At 41.2% G+C, this 19,852-nt stretch overlaps 1 protein-coding gene across 6 annotated transcripts in view; it reads left to right on the forward strand.

The window, feature by feature from the left end:
* The window catches only part of TXNRD2 (thioredoxin reductase 2), a 41,971-nt gene that overhangs the window by 14,751 nt on the left and 7,368 nt on the right, over positions 1-19,852 (forward strand). For 4 of the 6 annotated variants that reach the window (XM_050318017.1, XM_050318016.1, XM_050318020.1 and 1 more), the window contains exons 12-17: positions 1,990-2,126; positions 6,971-7,066; positions 8,011-8,103; positions 8,539-8,610; positions 10,364-10,461; positions 12,693-16,533. In XM_050318017.1, the coding sequence (XP_050173974.1) occupies positions 1,990-2,126; positions 6,971-7,066; positions 8,011-8,103; positions 8,539-8,610; positions 10,364-10,461; positions 12,693-12,816 (620 nt within the window). In that variant the 3' untranslated portion in view covers positions 12,817-16,533. The remainder of the gene's footprint in view (positions 1-1,989; positions 2,127-6,970; positions 7,067-8,010; positions 8,104-8,538; positions 8,611-10,363; positions 10,462-12,692; positions 16,534-19,852) is intronic. The other 2 variants (XM_050318018.1, XM_050318019.1) reach the window with 2 other exon arrangements.

Below are 19,852 nucleotides of genomic sequence, written 5' to 3' on the forward strand. Positions count from 1 at the left end.
GAGCAAGATCAGTAAGTGTAATTCTGACTTATGGAGGTGGGCCAGCATGGGGCTAAAGGCCAATAAAGCTTCAGTTCAGTGTTTTAAAGTTTCATTTTTGCTTTCAGAAATAATATTTAAGCAGTAAAATTGAGAGAGAAATCTCACTATGAGTAGCAGCACGGTGTTTTGTAACTCTTAGCTATTAATACCAGGCTGTACACATGTTAAAATAGACTGGAATGGAAAGGTTAAGTGTTATCCTGCAGATTTGATAAACTCATCTGTTGTTGTCACAGGTCTTTAAGTGACTCTATTGACAGTTTTTCTTTTTTCCCCTTTCAGTGCCTGCCATTGCGTGCTAAGCTTTTCTCTTGGCTCTGCCTGGCAGGAAAAAGGGGAAACTAGAAAACCCCATTAGCTGTCCCTTTGCAGAATACCCAGGCTTTACTCTCAATACACAAAGAAATACAACGGTAGGAAGTTGTTTCACATCCGAGCCAAGATAAGGTCCTGGAGGTTTATTATTTTTGTTGCCTGATAGCATCAGGACTGGGGAGCAGGGGGCAGAGAAGGAACAGCAGATCAGCGTCCCATGGGGACAAGAGGAGGGAAGACAGACAGATAGCCAAGTGCCGACAGCTTCAGTCAGTGCTCCCAGAGGAAGTGTTGGTTTCAGCAGATGAAATTAATACACAGGAGTCTTTACAGAGGCATTCAGATGTGACATTGTTTGAGGGGCCTGCCTATATGGCAGATGTAGAAAGCAGTGAATCATATGTTTACATATAATTAGGTCTGTATTGACAAGCCAGGTTTTCCTTTTGTTTAATAATTTCCTACATTAACATCAAAGGGCTTGTTTTCACACTGAGAACACATTTCCCTTTTTGCTGTGCTCTGCTGCAGCTCTGTATTAACATCAAACACACATCGTGGCTCACGCAAGGGAGACCCCAAAATGTAAAATATCCACATTCACTGCAAGCCTTGAACACAGATGCAGTGCTAGAAAATGTCCTTTGGATGTATCCAGGAAACGTTTTTATGTGATTCTCTGCGTCCTTACAGGCTTTGGGAGTCCCTGGTAATTTCATTGTGCTTATTAACTTTCAAATGCATTTGAAAAGTTGGATAGGATTGAAGATTGCAATTTCTGGGTCAGGAATCGCTTCCTGAAACACTCGATAGAAAGCTCAGTGTAATGGTAAGACTTCAGTGGTCTAGGTGCTAACTATGCAGAAAACACTACAAAAGTGTATTTTTGGAAGATGAGATAATTTGACACCATTGGAAGGGGAAGATGTAATAAAATGTAAGCTTGGTAGGAGTTACCTCGTGTTTTTAAATGCATTTAAAATACTGTTTCTAAACTCTACAGAAATAGCTCAAATACAGAGTTTGAGCCAACTAACTCAGCACTGAGGACTTGAGAGCACAGTTGATACAATTTTTCATCCAAAGTGAGGGAACTAAAAAAGCTGTAAGATATGTGTGTTCACATAACAAGAAAAGAGGAGTTCAGGAACGTTTGATGTTGAACAGCATCATGAACCATTTTTGTCATCAAGGATGCACAACACACTGTTAGCACTGAGTGCCCTCCACTGTTCATGGGAAGTTTTCAGTGCAGAAGTTACTTAGCTGTTGTATGTGTATTCATGCTGCATTAGGAAACAATTTAGAATGTTCAAGAAATTACAAACCACGTGTGTTTTGCACTTCTGGCAGTGAGTGTTGTCCTCCATAATTTTAGAGGGTAACTTCCTCTGAAACAGTCTGAGCAAAGGCAATAGTGACTGAGCTCCTGTGAACAAAGAAATCCATATCCATACCTGCCACCCTTGCAGCTTTCACAGTATGAGAGAAGTTTTGTCATGTTTCTGCTGGGACTGTTACATGGCATGAAGCTCTTGGAAACCCCCAGTGGAGGACACCAGCTTCTTAGATTAACATGGCTGATGTTTTTCAATAGCTTTAATTTCTTTTTTTTTTTTTTTTCCCCTTAAGGTCGAGCCCCTGACACTAAAACTCTCAATTTGGAGAGAGTTGGAGTGAAAACTAATTCTGAAACTGGGAAGATTATTGTTGATGCCAGTGAAGCTACTTCTGTTCCTCACATTTATGCAATTGGAGACATAACTGAGGTACTGAGTCTACATAAACTATTTTACAATAACAGGAAGCCAACTTTGTTCCTGACTAATAAGCAGTCCCCAGATGTCGTCATGCCCCAGCATATATCTCAGTGTTTTGCATTTTTCATCTGGCAGAGCTGTGGTGTTTATGCCAGGCACCTGGGTCAGTAATTTCCTTCACATGGATCCTGTGAAGTATCTCAGCATGGCACATTATTGCTGATGTTTATCAGGGAGTGCATCATTGGTCAGAGGCTAATAATGATGTCTTTATCCCTTCAATTATCTTCCTAATAATGTTTTTATCACTGTAGACATATGACTTAATGCTGCCTGTGAATGCTGAGTGAAAGCAGTTCTTACCTTCTGGGGATGAACACACTCAGTGGGAACGACTGTGACAAGTTCTCTAATTCCATTTGCAGTGTTTTGGGTGTTAATTGAGACTAAACACAGGGCAGCTTTTCAGCTCTCTGATGCAAAATACTTCTGACAAAAGTATCTTCCTCTAGAATAAGAAAAAAGTAATTGCTGAAAATACTAACTGCTTTTGACTTCTGTTTATAATTTGTGAATGGTTATGCCAAGGAAACGTGAGTTATGTGGTTTGTTTGTTTGTTTTTTAAGGAGGGGACATTATAACCTAAGCCAAATAATCTAAATACTGTAGCAACATCCAGACATAATATAAAGTATAATTTTAGAGACCTTTAAAAGATTTCTCATTCTGACGTGTTTGGACTCTTCCAAGGGTCTCTCAGATAGAAACCCTACAGGTGCTCTGAGTTCCACAAGAGATGTAACAGGTTAGATAATGTCTTGGGAACAGCAAATTTCTGACTGGACTCTGAGCTGCCAGAGACACTTCAGTCACATAAATGTGCTGACCACTGCTGACCTCTTCCCTCTGTGTAGGCATGTGTTTCTTCCTGTCCATCTCCATCTTCTTGTGAATGACTTGCCATTTCCTTTTGAATTGTGTTAAAACTCTTTCCCTTTTAGCTGTTTCTGCCTTTTTTTTTCTCCTTCTTACTCTGCACAGCCTCTGTCCTGTCCAGTCACCCACAGCTTTGGGATTTTGTAGAATTCCTGCCCTTTCACAGGAATTCTACTTCACAGTCATGGGTTCACTTCCCAAGCAGGTTCCCTCTGTATTTGTCACTTCTTGCTCTGGGATATTTCCTAAAGTCCCCCTCCTGCTCCAGTGACCTCCTCCACCTGCTTGTCCCTGGTATGTGTGCCTTGCCTGGGCCTCCTGCTTTGCAAACTTTTCTTTTTGATTTCATCCAAGAAGCAGTTGTTAGAGGCAATGCTGACAGGGCTTAGATTCTGCTGCTTATTTTGCTGCCAATCTGCAGTGTTATTTTGGGCAAGTCATTTCCTTTTGGGTGCTTTTTGTCTTCTGCCCTTTGAGGATTTAGTTAAGAAATATAAAGTTGGAGGCAGGATGCTCTCCTCTTTCTTGCTGTGGATCTAAAAAATACTGTGTTCATTTATTTGTCATCTTTATTTTGTAGTCAAAAGTTGGATTTCCTTTTCCTGTTTTTGTCTTTATTAGTGCAGGTTTTTGAACTTGAGTTATTCGATAGACACCTCTAAATGGAAATGTGAAAAACAGCAACACAGTTCTATGCTGTGTCCAGGGTAAAACTGGGGGAAAATGAAGAGTTAAATCAGGTGCTCTGTAGAAACATTCTCTTAAGCTTTTATCTGCATATGGGCTCAATACAGGGAATTAAAGAAATCATGGTACAGTACTCAGACATGTAAAGTGTTTAGAGATAACAGGAATTACTGCCACTATCTTATCTGACTGCAGCACAATGTGAGCTGTGTAATTCCACTTGCTAAGGAATTATTTTATTTGAATACTTAAATCCATTTAGTCTTTTTTTTTTTTTTTAAGCAGAATTAATTTAGCTAATAAATTTCATTGGCATGGGAGCCAGCACTGGAATACAGTTCTGTGTTGGTGCCCATCTCAAAGCACACACACCTGAGGATCAAGTGCATCCTGCTGGGAAGCACAGAAGCTGCAGAGCTGGAGCTGTGGTACTTTCTGGGTGGGACCTACCAAAAGAGCAAAGCAAGGGCAATCTTGTTTCCTCTGCCTGAGCATCGGGGATCCTCAGATCATTAGAAGAATGAGAGAATTTCTTCTCTGGTGTTCCTGCTCAGGGTCTCTGTGCTCTCCCCCATCAGATGTCTTTGTTACCAGTAAGTGCTCTTGCTCAGACTTTGCCGGTAGTTCTCCAGCCTCATCCTCACTGCTGAGAAGACACAGAATTGCCACCAAACAGCCAGGACTTCTCTTTTTGTGTGAATCCAGTGCCCTGGCTGGAAGGGGAGGGGGCAGGGGCAGGCCAGGTTGCTGATTACTCAGTGACTGTTTTCATTTGGGAGTCCTACCCAGCTGGTAGGAATGGGACACTGTGTGTGCATGGGTGTCTTGTTGCACCCTTGTATGACAAATGGAATCCTAATGTTATCCAGGCTGTTCTTTGGGAGAAAAGGGGAGGGGGGGAATCTTCCAGACATCGGTCAGTTTGTCTACCCTCAAAAAAACATTTTTCAAGCTTTGACAAAATATTATTTTCAACTGACATGTGACATTGCACTGTGGCGTTTTCATCTTCTGTGATCAGGAAGACCGAGCTGGAGTTTTAGCTGGAATTCTTTTCAGTGCTGCTGTAAACTCTGTGTGTTAGGGGTCGTCCTGCAGCAGTGGTGCTGGTGAAAAGCGTGGCACACACACACAGACACGCTCTCAGAAGGAGCTTTATCGTGTGGTCAGGCCGCTCCACATCTGTCCTGTCTCAAAGGGTGTTGTAACAAAGATGTGTAGAGGAGGTGGAATGTACAGTATGTTGCTTTGAATAGCAGTGAGAGCAAAAAGAGTTGTGTTAGAACAAATACACATCACTTCAAAGCTTTCTGAACTCTCTCAGGAGCCATCTCGTTCAAGTGTATAATACATTGGAGGATTCTCGTGAACAATTCGTATCCATAATAATCAGTGGAGTAGTTCTACACATGACTGCAAAGTGAATGTTCATTTCAAATATTTACCAAGAAAGGTCTTTAAGTCATTGTTTATGAGAAATTGGGCTTTATCTGCATGGATGTTTTAGTAATTAGTTGGGTTTTATGGAATGCATGGCAGTGCTTTCACAATTTTATCTCTCATTCCAATCTTCTATTCATTTCTGGAATGCCAAAACAACATCTGTATTTCCTGCTACAGAAATGATTGGCAGCCATGTTTCAGGCAAATGTGTATAAGAAAAAACAAATGGCAAATTTCAGCTGGTAAATGATATTTACAGACTTAAAAGTCAAAATGCTGGGTTTAAAAAATTGTGACTTGATGGATGTCGGGGGAAGAAAGGGAGAGACTTGCAGTTTTGTGATTTGTCATGAGGTGTGGAGGAAAAACAGATTAGTCTTCATTAACACTTAGAATTGTAATTTCTGTTATCAGGTTAGACATAATGTTGTTTCAGTTTGGTTCTTTGCAGTAGAACTTTGAAGTGGTTATTAGTACAGATAAAAGCATAAATGCATATTAACATGCAGGTAATGATATGGTATGTGTACTAGAAGGAAATGCTAATACCAGAGTCTGTCTAGCAACCTGCAAAAAAAGATAAGCTGGGAGAGAAGACTGGATAGTAGTAAATGCTAAAAAACTTTAGGATAATGAAAATAAGTGGAAACCTTTGAATGTGTGTGGTGGGGAATTCCTATTTTCTGCTGAAAACTGGTTTTGAGCATTTATTGAACGATTGCCTCCAAACTGGGCTTTGCAGGAGCATGACAAGTGTTGGGTCTAAATAGGACCTGTGTGAATCAAAACTTCACACATTTCACAAAGCATTCCATGTTGTCCCACAGAGGAGTTTCTCAGTTATGGCTTTCTTATGTCTCCACATCATTCCTTCTGGACTCGTGGCCTCTTCCCTCGTGTCAGGCAAGCACCCTGATGATATGTCTTGGATGAGCTCTTAACTGATGGGTTTTTATTAGATTTATGAATTTTGTTAGGTCTTATTAACTTCCATGGACTTGAAGATACTCCTTTGAAAATGCCTCACTTCAGTTTGCAGAAACTTCTGGCCTCTTTAAAACTGTCACTGGCGTTGTGATGCTCCAGTGGTTCTGTGCCAGCACTCAAAATTAAGGTTCTTGCACACTACATGGTCCTGGATATAAAAGTACCCAGGGCTCATGGCTTGAACTGGAGCATGTCCTGGTCATACCCTGCTGTCGTGGCATTTTGCAGTCACAGGAAATCAGTATTTGCCAAAACCAATCCTTTCCAGCTCCCCTGTAAATAGCAGAGCCTGAGAGCAGGACCAGCTCCACTTCTCCAGTCCAAGGCCAGCCTGGGAAGTCAGCAGCAGTGCCTACAAATAGCTGTGTTTTGTGCCTGGGTTCTGTAAAAATGTGTCAGGCAAATTTTTGTAAAGGGTTTGATGTTATAAAAACACTGTTGCTTTATACCAGGCTCTTTCTGCTTTAAAAAGACCATCTGAAAAATTTCTTGATGACTTTCTGTGGAGAGAAAGGGGGAACTGAACAGTTAGCATGTGAATATGTGCTGCTTTTCAAGAGCTAACATGATAAGATATAAAGATTTGACATATTTGTGACATTTTTTCCCTCCATGAAGACAGACAGTGAACTCAGAGACCTAAAAGCATGTCTGGAGAGAAGCTATTCCTGTCTTCTCTATTTGAGCCCTGGTTCCAGGCTGGAATTCCAAAGATCTGGCCTTCCTGTGCCCATCATCCCAGGAGGAATCCTCGGCTCCTGTCTCTGGGTTCAGACAAAGCTGTGTGTTCTCCCCACAGGGCCGGCCTGAATTAACCCCCACGGCCATAGCTGCAGGCAAGCTGCTGGCCCAGCGCCTCTGTGGCCACTCTTCAGAGCTGATGGACTATGACTCTGTGAGTTCTTAGCCCTTTCTTTCACTGCTCAAAATCCTACACTCTGTTCTCCTTAAGAATTTTTAAAGGAATTGCACTTTGTCCCCTGGGGTCCAGCTCTGACAGCTGCTGTGTGTGCAGAGCTGCAGGTCTGTCCTGCTCCAGTGTGCTGCGGTGTGTGCAGAGCTGCAGTCTCAGTGTGCTGGTGTGTGTGCAGAGCTGCAGTCTCAGTGTGCTGGTGTCTGTACCAAGCTGCAGTCTCAGTGTGCTGGTGTGTGTACAAAGCTGCAGTCTCAGTGTGCTGGGGTGTGTGCAGAGCTGCAGTCTCAGTGTGCTGGTGTGTGCAGAGCTGCAGTCTCAGTGTGCTGGTGTGTCTGTACAGAGCTGCAGTCTCAGTGTGCTGCTGTGTCTGTACAAAGCTGCAGTCTCAGTGTGCTGGTGTGTCTGTACAGAGCTGCAGTCTCAGTGTGCTGGGGTGTGTGTGCAGAGCTGCAGTCTCAGTGTGCTGGGGTCTGTACAAAGCTGCAGTCTCAGTGTGCTGGTGTGTGTACAAAGCTGCAGTCTCAGTGTGCTGGTGTCTGTACAAAGCTGCAGTCTCAGTGTGCTGGGGTGTGTGTGCAGAGCTGCAGTCTCAGTGTGCTGGTGTCTGTACAAAGCTGCAGTCTCAGTGTGCTGGTGTGTGTGCAGAGCTGCAGTCTCAGTGTGCTGGGGTGTGTGCAGAGCTGCAGTCTCAGTGTGCTGGGGTGTGTACAAAGCTGCAGTCTCAGTGTGCTGGTGTCTGTACAAAGCTGCAGTCTCAGTGTGCTGGGTGTGTGTACAAAGCTGCAGTCTCAGTGTGCTGGTGTGTGTACAAAGCTGCAGTCTCAGTGTGCTGGTGTCTGTACAAAGCTGCAGTCTCAGTGTGCTGGGGGTGTCCTGCAGCTGCTGTCCCTGGCTCAGCAGTAACTCCTGTTTCCCCGGGCCAGGTCCCCACCACCGTGTTCACGCCGCTGGAGTACGGCTGTGTGGGGCTGTCGGAAGAAGCAGCTGTGCAGCGTCACGGGGCAGATAATGTTGAGGTATGAAAACATCTGTAATTCTCTGCTTGGTGTCAGAGTTGCACTGTGAAAAACCAGAAGTTTCACTGTTGCACCAGGTAAAATTGTTGGAGCCCACAAATACTGTGTTTGCAGTTAGGGAGTTGGTGTGTCCAGAAGTGCTCAGAACTTCAGTACTGCAGCAGGTCACAGTGGCAGCTCTTACCTACTGGGCTAAAAATTGATGATGGCTTCAAAATCGTGTGACAGCTTTACAGTAGCTGCCATTTTAGCAAGTTATATTGTGCAACATCTTGCTGGGCTTTCCAGATTGTTCTCTAAAATAATGACAAGGTTTTAAATAAATAATTTTTTCTACAGTGGTATAAAGATGTAGTAATAGCAGTCATTATAATAGTAAATAGCAGGTTTTGACATAATAGTGCTAACACAAAATGTTATTGTTTTTCTTACCAGGTATTCCATGCATATTATAAACCTTTAGAGTTTACAGTGGCTGAAAGAGATGCAACTCAATGCTATATGAAAGTGAGTTTGGTGAGCTTTTAACTTGCCTTTAATTTGAAACAAGTGATATGGTACAACCAGCTTTAAGGAGGACTGTTTGGCAAAAAACCATCTCCAAGTGGATGAGAGATTTTCTTGCTGACAACCTGTTTCTTTATTGTAACTCCAAGTCTTTAATGTTCATTAAATATCCCATTGCATCTTGAAATTGCTTTACAGATATTAGCATTTGTCAGAACTGACATTCTGCTGACTAATACTGGCTTTGGACTGCTCTTAAGGTCCTAAGAAATATTTCAAATTCTATAGACATCAGTCTCTGCTTCTCCTAGCAAGGTTTTTAACTGGTTACATGTAATATTTGCATTGTCCTGTCTTGGCAAAGTATGCTACCTTCAAAAAAATTAAGCATAAGGCTTACAAAAGTAGAGTAACTACTCAGTGTTACTCAGGAAAACAAAAAGCTCTTGGTTTAAACCAAAGTGTCAGACCTGAAATGTTTCTTCTCCTAGAGCTATCCAGTTGCTTCAGTGCTGGAAAGGTTTTTGATGCACTTGCCCTTAGCAGAGAATCTGAGATAAGGTGAAGTGTAGTGTTGGTAGAATATATCATAGTTTTCTTTTTCTTTCTTTTCTCCTCAACATCAGAGAACAGTCTTTTTTACATAAATAGGTCCATATGATGCAGTGTTTTATTGTTATTAAGAAATGTCCATTCTCAGTAGCTGCAGCCAGTTTTTCTGTGTTTTGTCACATCTGATTTATGTAAGTGCCTTAGTGACTTGCCTTAAGTGTCTCAAGTACCAGTGCAACTAAGGTGATGCTATTTCATTTTATGTACTGCCTTTGAATTATGTCAATTAAGGTAAATGTTTGAGGGTGAAGTAGTCATAGCATAATAGTTATTGGCAGATATTGGATATAGTCCCTACTAAACTCTCAAAACAAACATTTAACTTGAGTATTTAAAATTCTATTGCAGGAGAGTTTTTTCTTTGAAGCTCCTCAAAATTTAAAGTTACATGTCAGGATTGCTGCTGTTCCTGGCAATCCTGAGGAAAGAACTCAAACTTTTAGTGAACAGCAGAACTTACTGGATTAGTGATGATTTAATGCTTGATGGGAGGACGCTGGGAGAGACTCTTTCTTTCCATAATTCTAAAAATGGTGTCCTTAAAGGAACTAAAAGGTTTTCATTACGTTCTCTAATAAAAGTTAAGTGTGCAGTGAGTCAGCTCTCCCAGAGCCCTATTAACTCACCTTGGGCTGTGTGGCCCATGTGGTAAATGCATCTCCCCAGCCACGCTGCTCTGAGTGTTTCCTGCCTGCATCCCAAAGGCACAAAATGCCCCATAGTTGATGATCTGTGGAAGCAGAGCTGCTGAGCTCCTGGGAAGAACTGCCCAGGCTGCAGCAGTGCCGAGGGGGCCAGGCTGGGCAAAACAACACTGCTCTGGGTACCAGACCACAGAAAGCATTCTGAGGATTTCAAACAAATGACAGACAGCAAAGTCTTCCATACCACAGATTATTGTTGTCAGTGGCTCCCTGAAGTCTGAAAGAAATACACTAATAGAGCTTCAGTTCAGCAAAGTGCTTAAGAACAGGAGTGAGCCCTGCTGAAGTCAGGAGGACTTCAGTGCGTAAGCTTTTGGCACACTGGAAACAAACAGCTGAGCCAGGATCCTGGGGCACCTCAGTTTCATTTCATTCACCTTCATGCCTTCTCTGTAAGTGTTCTGAGAAGGGATCTCTGTGTCCTGGATTGTTTGCAGATGGTGTGCTTACGAGAGAGGGAGCAAAGGATCCTTGGCCTTCATTTCATTGGACCGAATGCAGGCGAAGTTATTCAAGGATTTGCTCTTGGAATCAAGTAAGTACAAAAGAATGTCTCCACTTCCAAAGCCTGCTTCTTAAGTTATTGTAAGATTATAAAAGATAGCTGCCTAGTTTTGGCAACACTATAAAGAATGAATGCTTTTTGTTACTTTTATGAAGTGTTGCACATATTTTCACTTAAAATACTGCAGTTCTGCTTTAGGATGTATTGGATTTAGTTACTGTAACACTGGATATAGCTAAGGAAACAACTGAGGAAAATATATTGTTGACTTGATCTAGTTAAAGCAAAACCCAAAATTGTGCATTAATTTACTAATTGTTTTTCAGTGCAGCCCCTTTTGTATTCTATGCACAAATAGGCAATCACCATACAGTTTGGCAAGCTTCTTCTTTTAAAGGATATTTGTGCTTTTCATAAAAACCTTTCTTTACACCTGCCAAGGGTTTCCTGATCTTATCTTTAAATGTGCACAGCCATTGCTCTCTAAGGCTCAGCAAGGACTTGCATGAATTCCTGTTTGGTTCTGAGGTATAAGCTAATCCCCACAGAGTAAAAAAGAAACTTCTGTAGGATAATGGGAGAGGGGAGGTACTTTTGTTTGGAGCTATCTGATAATTGCAATACTAAACTTACCCTCTGTGATCTGATCTTGTTTAAGATTTTGCTCAAATATTAATATAGAAGCCCTCTCTTTGAAGGAGTAAGGAATTATTCTGAGTCCTGTCTGGTAAAAGGAAAATTCCTGCTATGCTTCTGATGTGCTACAGTTATTTCATATTTGTTTTTACATTTCCCTTCTTATCTTCCTTATCTTTGGAAATGTTGATTTGTGTATTTACATTACTAAATCACAGTTTTTAACTCCCTCTTTGAAGAAAGTGGTCTGGGACACAATAAATCACCCCGAGTTGTGTGAGTTCATTTTCCTAATTCTGATCCCCATTTTATGGCAGTTTTAGTCTTACAGTTGTGAGTGACTAGCAGAAATGAAAAGCAGAAAGGATTAAGAAGGCAGGACCGCAAGCATCACGTAAGGAATATCTTGGAAATCACTGATTGCAGTGTGCCCTCAGTACACATTTTCAACATGTGTTTGTAGTCCTTTAATTGCCAGTGGTATAGATTCTAGAACTACATTTTTTAGGATGTCATTGTTTTGAAGTTTTATCCAAAATAACCATTGAAAAGGAAGCACATGAAACTGGAGTGCTTTTCTGCCTTGCTTGAGGGAAATTAAAATTTTAGCCACAGTAAGAGGTTTTCAGCAGGTCAGATTCTTGTGTTGGTTTCTATTGCACTTCACAAATCTAGAGCTTTCAGCGTGGAACACTCACTGCAAGAGCTGTTCTCCTTTGTCAAGCACTGGGCTTGCTTCAGCCTCTCTGAAGGATGATTTTTCATCTTCCCTCCCCACTTAGCAGTCAGTAACATCTGTGCTCAGCATTGATCTTTTGGTTGTCAGTGCTTTTTTGGATGTGCAGACATCAGAAAGCATCTATGGCTCCCTTCCCTGTGTTTTGTAGAGGGAGATAACACTGTTCCATAGAGAGCTTGAAACTATTCTTAAATTTAGGGCCATTTCAGCCGTTCTTAAAGCATGACCTGCCAGGAGTAGCAGCTCAAAGGAAAGTCATCAAGTCTTAAGAATGTTATTGGACAAGTAAAGGAATTAAGCAAGTGGGATTTTAGCTCAAGGGTTTTTTGGTGTTCTTTTTTTGGTTTGGTTTGGTTCTTTTTCAAATAAGAGCCTTTTTATTCTCCTGCTTATAACATTGATATGTTCAGTATAAGCACCAGTGACTTTCTGTAAGATCATGGAATAATATTCTGGTATTATTTCCTTCAGCAGATTCTTTCCAGCAGTTCTGATTAGGATTTTCTTCCCCTGTGTGTATGTGTGCATTTTTTCCATCTGGAGTTAGTGAGACACACATGTATGTACAAGAAAAGCTGAAGGGTGCACTTTTGTCATATGTTTTTGCCATAGGCTCAGTTGTGACTTGGGGTAAATTGCTTAATTGTCTCTGTCTCAACTCTCATGACAATTTTTCCCTGCCTCAGTGCAATGAACTTGGGCGTCTGCACGTTGTGTAAGTGCCTGAGAAATAATAGAGACAGCATTGTCTGAAAAGCAAATGCCACTCCTCTAGCTGATAAAATGGACAAGAGCAGGATTGCTTTGAAGTTTTAGGACCTTCTGGCTGTTCCAGCTGAAGAGCATTTGACTGTGTGGGTCTTTCTGTTGTGCTGTTTTTTGGTAGGTGTGGTGCTACGTACCCTCAGCTGATGAAGACAGTTGGTATCCACCCCACCTGTGCTGAGGAAGTCACCAAGTTGCACATTACAAAGCGTTCTGGCTTGGATGCCACAGTCACAGGCTGCTGAGGTTAAATGCCATCCCTGGAAAGAAGGAAAAAGGCACAAAATATGTTTGTAAAGGAAAGGGGCACTTAGAGTTCAAACAGCGTTACTGGTTTGAGTTCCAGGAGTCTTTCTCATTCTCCCTGCAGGCAGCTCCTTCTCACAGCCCAAAGAATTGCCCTTGCACCATCTCAGCTCTAAAACCAACACAGTCCTGCTGTAACAAACCTCTCTCTCTCCAAGTGCCTAAAACTCTCTTCTTGCTGGGGGCTAGGAAATAATCACAGTATTTGATATGGAAATGTGCCTGAAGGCAGTGACACAGGCCATCTGCAAGGGAAGCAGCTGTCACGGGGTTTCTCTGCTGGCACGACTGGCAGAGGTGCCTCAGTGGTGGTGACACAGATGCTGGGAATCAGGCAGGGCCTCCCTGGAAGTTTGGTGGGATGCTTTGTCCTGAGCTTGCATGGCTCGTTACTGATGCTACTGCTCTGTAGTCACGGCAGAAGCAAGTTCCCAGAGTGTGGAACAATAGGTAAGCAGTCATCTTTGGAATTTTTCTTCTAAATGTAATACATACAGGGATTTAATAGAAAATCACCTGTCACTGAGGCTGTGCTGCTGCTGGAAGAATCCCAGTGCATTAATCAGTAGCATCCTGGGCACAACGTTATGATGATGGCTGAGAATGAATGAGGTCAGAGGTGCTGAAGGAAGAGTTGAATTTTATGATGATTCCTCTGCCTACTCCTAGAATTTTTCGTTCAGTTCAAATTAAACTGACACATCTCACAAATTACTGCTTGAACAGTGTATATTAAGCAATGCTGACAAGTAGAATCAAACCTACTCATAATCCAACTTGTTTAGCATTTTCTGTTTCCCAGAATGCAGAAATCTGGCTGACACTGATACATTGTCTTGGTTTGGTTTTGAGCCTTTCACTGATGAGCTGGGTACCATATCTGAACTGACTTAGGTCTGGCTTTACTAAAACACGGTACTGAAGGGAACTGCACTAGCCAGCCATCTAGAACAGAGACAGTCGTGCTCAGAACAAGGAGCTAAATAATTATCTACAAACTTTTTATTTTTTTTGAGTACTGGCCCGACTAAGAAAGCCTTTCCCTGCCACAAATTCCTGCTGCTTTCGGGCTCTCCAGAAGGGGGAGGTGCTGGCTCATCTGTGGCAGCAAAGAAACATCTGAGAGGGAAGCTGCTTCTGCAGAACCCTCTTGAGGAGATGGCAAAGGCAACACAAAAACTGCACCGAATTTCAATCGAGGCTGCAGTTTCAGTATTTTGATATGCACAGACACATAATCTCCTGCTCCCTTTACAGCAGAATGGTGATCATAGGAAAAGAAGAGATGGGCTTGAGGTGAACCCAAATGTATCCTTTTTGCAGTTAATTGATATGAGTGTTTTCTTTGGGGAATTTGATATTTTCATTCCAAGCTTGTTGCACAGTTTAGAAGAATAGTCTGATCATGTGTATCTGTGCTATTTTTAATTTGATTGCTGTTTCACTGCTGCAACACAGACAAATGGCTGATTTATTATGAGGAGGAAATCTTTTTTACCAGGAGAATTGTACCTGTCAGAGAAACTGCTAGAAAAAAAAGGGATCAGAATTTCCTTGTAAAATAGTATGTAACAGCATTTATCATGCTTTCACTGATACTAGAATATTGAATTTTCAAGTATTTATTTTAACAACAAAAGAAATCTCAGATGCTTTCTCTACAAAGTTTCCTGAGTTTTGGTCAATGTTTCTGGTCCATAAGCTAGGAAGGAGTGATATGGTTTGGCTGCAAGTGGCGTTCTCTGTCACATCTGCTGATGCCAGTTTTCAGCTGTGAAGTCATCCATAAGTTTGTAGTTGAAAAGAAATACTTTGAGTGGAAGGGTAGCTGCAACACTGCCTGAATTGTGCAGCTGCCTTTAGAAGAAAGGATGAAACCTTTGTACCTACATGTGTGCATACCTGCACATTCAGAAGTTTGTTTCCTTTAATAAAGGTCTTATGAGCACGGTGCAGCCAAAACCCTATTACATTTCACGGAAGAAGAGTTCTTGACACATTAGGGTTTCTTAAAATGTTTTATTTAATATTTCAGTTAACAACTGAAACCAAGATCTTTCTGTGAGAACCTCACCTCTGACTAAACTGTAATGTGTGTGCTCGCAGGATTTTTTCCTGGTGTTTACCTGTTCCAGCTCCCTTTGTTTGCCGTGAGGGAAAGCACTGGTGCTCAGCCCTGTAAAATCAGCTGCTCTTCCCTGCCCTGCCAGTGCGTCCTGAAGGAGTCTGTCCCTGCAGACAAGTTCATTTCATTCATCATAAAGCTGAAAATAATGATTTGGGACAGCAAATGAGGAGATCTTAAGGAAATGTGTCCTCAGTGTGTGAGCATGAGGGCATGTCACCTTTCTCAGCAGTAACAGAACTGTCTTGGTTTTAGAATTGCTGATGAAAATTGTTGCTGTCTCTCCAGTAGCTGTTCCTCACTTAGTGGACAGTGCTGTCGCCCCACTGCAGTAAAACATTCACACCTGCAGAACCCTAATGTCAACATCAACAGTGAGGCAATGACAACTGCTGTGATTGTGCTTTTTTTCCTGAAGGATTCACCAGGGATGGTGTTTAAGAATTGTTTTTAAAAGCCTGACTATTGTCAGTTGAAACAACTGATGTACACTGCAAATTACTGGCTGCGTGTGAAAATGTAAGAAATGAGAAAATTTAGTCAGGCTTCACAGGATGCCAGCTGATGAGGATTTGTTTGTCAAACCACACCATGGTGCAAACAAGTCTGAGCTTTGCTGGGTCCCTTATATGTATGATTCCAATATTTATTGTGTTGTGCATTAATTAATGAATAAAGAATATTTTTCGTAGTAAATGTGTGATTGTATTTGCTTAATTTTGTACATATGCTTTCTGCTTACAATAGATTTATTTTTTTGATCTTGATGTTTCTTTTGGTTGAAGTATGTGTTAAGGAAATGAAGAAGTAGACAGACTCAGACCTTTTAAGAAGGAAATGTTGATACCTCTCTGTATCTGTGTGTAAACTGAATAACCATGGAGATTTTTCCAGGCTGGATGGCCCCTTATTTTAAATTCAAGGGAATCTGTAGACTTGGTAAGTATGTTTTCAGATACTCTCCTGTTTATTGCAGCTAGTGAGGTCTAACAGGTATTTTCACTGTCCCTGCATGTTGACATCCTTCTTGAGGTCAAGAGTAAACTCCCTTGAAATACCGAGTATTGCACAGGGCTAAAGTATTCTACACTAGCTATTTACTTTGGGTTTTAAACTAGAACACAAAGTGGAATAAATGCATAGGAACAAAACCAGTTAGTAGCTATAGGTACTGCTAGGTAAAAATGTTGGAAAATTAATTGAGAAATGACTAGCGAAATTTAGAACTCTGAGAAATTTCTCTGTCAGAAAAGAAAGGGAGAACATTGATCAGTTTATCTCAGTTTTCTGTCTTTAAATCCACTGATTTTGATGAGAAGTTCCCGTTATGTCAGGTAATGCTGAGCTGCTGAAACAGGCTGGTTTAGTATTATCTCAGTATATGCCCTGGATTTGATGCTGAGAATGAATATTGACTTTATTGTATTTAAAGGCATTTTGAATTCTGCATTGTTTTAATATCCTTTAATATTTCATTGCAGGTTCTAACTAATTAGGATAGCTAGTAACAGGGGCTGAAAAAGGGAATAAGGTAAGAAAATTCTTGATTATTTTTTTGCTCCTTTTTTTCATATGCCACTTAATCCCAAAGCAAAAAGAATTACAGACAAGCATAGAGACAACAATCTTTATAAATTGAGAACTGAATGCACTGCATTATTTATGTTATACCTAATGATAATTTGTTGTCAGTGCTAAGGTATTGTGTACAGTTAAGTTTTGCCGTTCCCCCTTTCTGCATGCACTGTGTCGTTACACCTACTGGAAGCTGTTTCTGCAGTTCAGGTTATTGCAGACCAGGAGCTGGAAAAGACACCTCAGCACAGCAGATCCCCTTTTTCCCCTGGCACAGTTCCTGTGATAAGAGCACAGAAACATCTGCAGGGTGCAGTGTGTGTGTAACCAAAGCAGTTGCACACTGTGCAGGCTCTGAGCGGGAAGGGTTCTCCAGAGGCTCCTGCCTGTCCAGCACAGACAATTCTCAATTCTGTGCCCGTGGAAGTGCCAGTTGTGTAAGTCCCAGTGACATCAGGGGCCTCAGTTAACGCTGGTCCTTCAGCTCCGAGGGATGCAAGGATGTGTCTGAAGTGCTTTGCTGAAGGGGAATCGATATAAGCATGTGCCAAAACGTCTTTCATTGTTACAGTTGGGGAACAGGCTGCAATTATGATTCAAAAATAAAAGGTACAATAGACATCTATGATTAGGCAATGAAATATGCCTTTAATAAGCACAGTGCAGACAGTTTGTTTTGCAATACGTAAACTTGTATAAAATTCATTGACTTTTTCATTCGTTCAGATCTGTATGCTCTCTTTTAAGAGAGGTTTTTTTACTTTTATGCTCAAAGTTTTCCTGATGTTCTTCCAGCAGAAAGGCTGGGTTTGCAAGCATTTATTCTAGTGCCAAACTTGAATTTTACTGGGAAAAAAGGAAACAGCAGAGCAGACCTTTTTTCTTTTTCTTTTTGTTTTTTTTTCCCAGGGCAGCATGCAACAGATATGCTGTAATTACTCTAACTGATTTTTTAAAAATGGAATATTTCTGTCCACTACATGTCAAAGAGCTAATTATGTTTCCGTTGTGGTACTCAAAGTCAATATTGTCAGCTCTTCTTAGTTCTAATCCTCTACATTGAGTTTTGATGGGCCAGGTGAAATATCCCCTTCAGCACCTTCCTGCAATTCTTGTCAATCATCTTGCCATGAAAAACATGCATATTACAAAGGCTTTGGCAACACTGCATCTGATTTCTGTCTTTAATCTTATATGCACCTTAAGAAAACATAATTCCAACTACTGACATTCTGTTTGGGACATGAATGGGATCCTGTTTGCTGTGGGAAACAAAAGAAAATGATCTAATCTTTAATGGATATAATGGAACTCTTTGGCCATCACAGTGTAAAGGCTTAGTAGCAAACCACAGATGTAGCAAGGAAACAATTAGGATGGTGAACTGGTGCAGAAATTAAGCAGAATATCCCCAGTGAATAAGTAAGAAAATGCACTTTTATTTGTTCATTGTGTAATTGTAAAAGACCTCTTCTCAAGCACTGTTGTGTTGTAACTCCCAGACTTGCTGAGCAAGGAGTGCTGCTCACTGAAGTCCCTTTCTGAGCACGGTGCTGCGTGTGCCACTTCTTTGTTGGTTCTCATAGACAAGATCTAGCACATCTAAAGTCTTCTGGTCCTACAATGGAAAATTAACATCACTCCCTAAGAAGCTGGAATATAAACTAATAAGGCAGGTTTCCAGAATCTGATTGCATCAGTCAGAAAGATACAGTCTGAAGGGAAAAGTGAATATTCCCTGGGGGGAGTGTGAAATGGAGACCAGTCTTGTTGGAACAAGGTGCTGTGCATTGTTAGCTGGGTAGAGGTATTGGGAGCTGCAGCCTGTCAGAACCAGCAGCTCCAAGGAGGGGGTGGGGGAAATTTTTCCAGGTGAAAGTCTCAGCAGTTTGTGGTAAGAGTGTGTCCAATATATTAACACATTCATTTAAGGAAAGCCTTTATACCCCATGAAAGATGAACTGTAAAAGTACTCACCCTTGCCTCCTTCCCTGTTTTCCTTCAGATCACACAAAGACCAGCTGGGGTTTGTCCCATCCTTCTTCCCTTTACATTAAAGCAGCATGGGAATCAGGCTCGTTCTTCCTCGTTTCACCATAAAAACAAAGAGCAAGATCCCTCTTCTTAAATCTTTGACAAGGAGACTTCTTTTTCCCAAGGCTCTGCCATGAGTTAGGATTAGCCAGGTGGTAACATAAACAAATCTAAACCAAAAGGACTACAGGTACCTTGTCTATTAGAATATTATGTAACTCCATTAAACTAAATTACCAAGGACAAGAAAACCAGTGAAAAAAGACAGACTTTAAGCAAAAATCAAGAAAATAAACAAATTTTTTGTTTATTTTATATCTTTGCCAGCTCCCTGTGAGAAAAGGCCCAAATACATTTTTCCAGGGTGTACTCCCAACAAAACAGTCAAAATTGAGATCTTGTTTTATTTTTATCTCTTACTCATGTGTGAATGAACTGCAATGCAGCCAACCAATATTCTGTTCACACTGTGTCAGAGCAACAGGTTACATAGCAGCTTTTAGCTTTATGCAGGAGGCTGAGCTCAGCAATCTTTACTTTAAAACCTTTGTTCAACGGGGACAAAGGATTGAGCTTTGGCATTTTTATTAATTTTGATAATCTTCCTTTTCTTCTCCTTTTCAAAGGATCCATAGGAAGTGCATTAATTTTCAACTTCACACGAAGGCAGGTTGTACAAACACAGCTGGAAACATCAGGAAACCCAGGCATTTTCCTTAGAGAAATGGAGTCAGCTAATGTTCTGCTGGCAAGAGACTCCTGAGTAATTGGGAAGATGTCAGCCCCAGCAGTTTGGGCAGCAGGGTGTTCACACTCTGAGAGCACTGCTCAGTTCAGGTGAATGATTCCCGTAATGTAGAAAGCAGAGGTTATTAACCATCTAACAGGAAGGAATTTCAAGAGCAGCAAGGCTGCTCTGGAGACTTCAGAAATGGCTCTCACATTGTCAAAGGATTTATTTTTTTATTAATTTACATCAGACTGAGATCTAATTAAATCATGACAGCACTTTTGATTTTTACTTCTTTATTTGTCAGTGAGCTTATTTGTTAGACATATTTCAAACACAGGAAAATAAGGAGAATTCTCTTGATACTTCAGACTTTGCTTGCATTTCTGTCCCCATTCATTCTGCACATATCCAGGATACCTTTAAGGTTCAGGTCAGGACTTTGGGTCTCTTCCTTAATTGGGGATGTCATTGTAATCCTTGAATTTTTCTTGTTCTACTTGTTTTGAGT

This window comes from Myiozetetes cayanensis, unplaced genomic scaffold, assembly GCF_022539395.1.
Source record: "Myiozetetes cayanensis isolate MyiCay16 unplaced genomic scaffold, myiCay2020 scf21, whole genome shotgun sequence".
Lineage (NCBI taxonomy): Eukaryota > Metazoa > Chordata > Aves > Passeriformes > Tyrannidae > Myiozetetes > Myiozetetes cayanensis.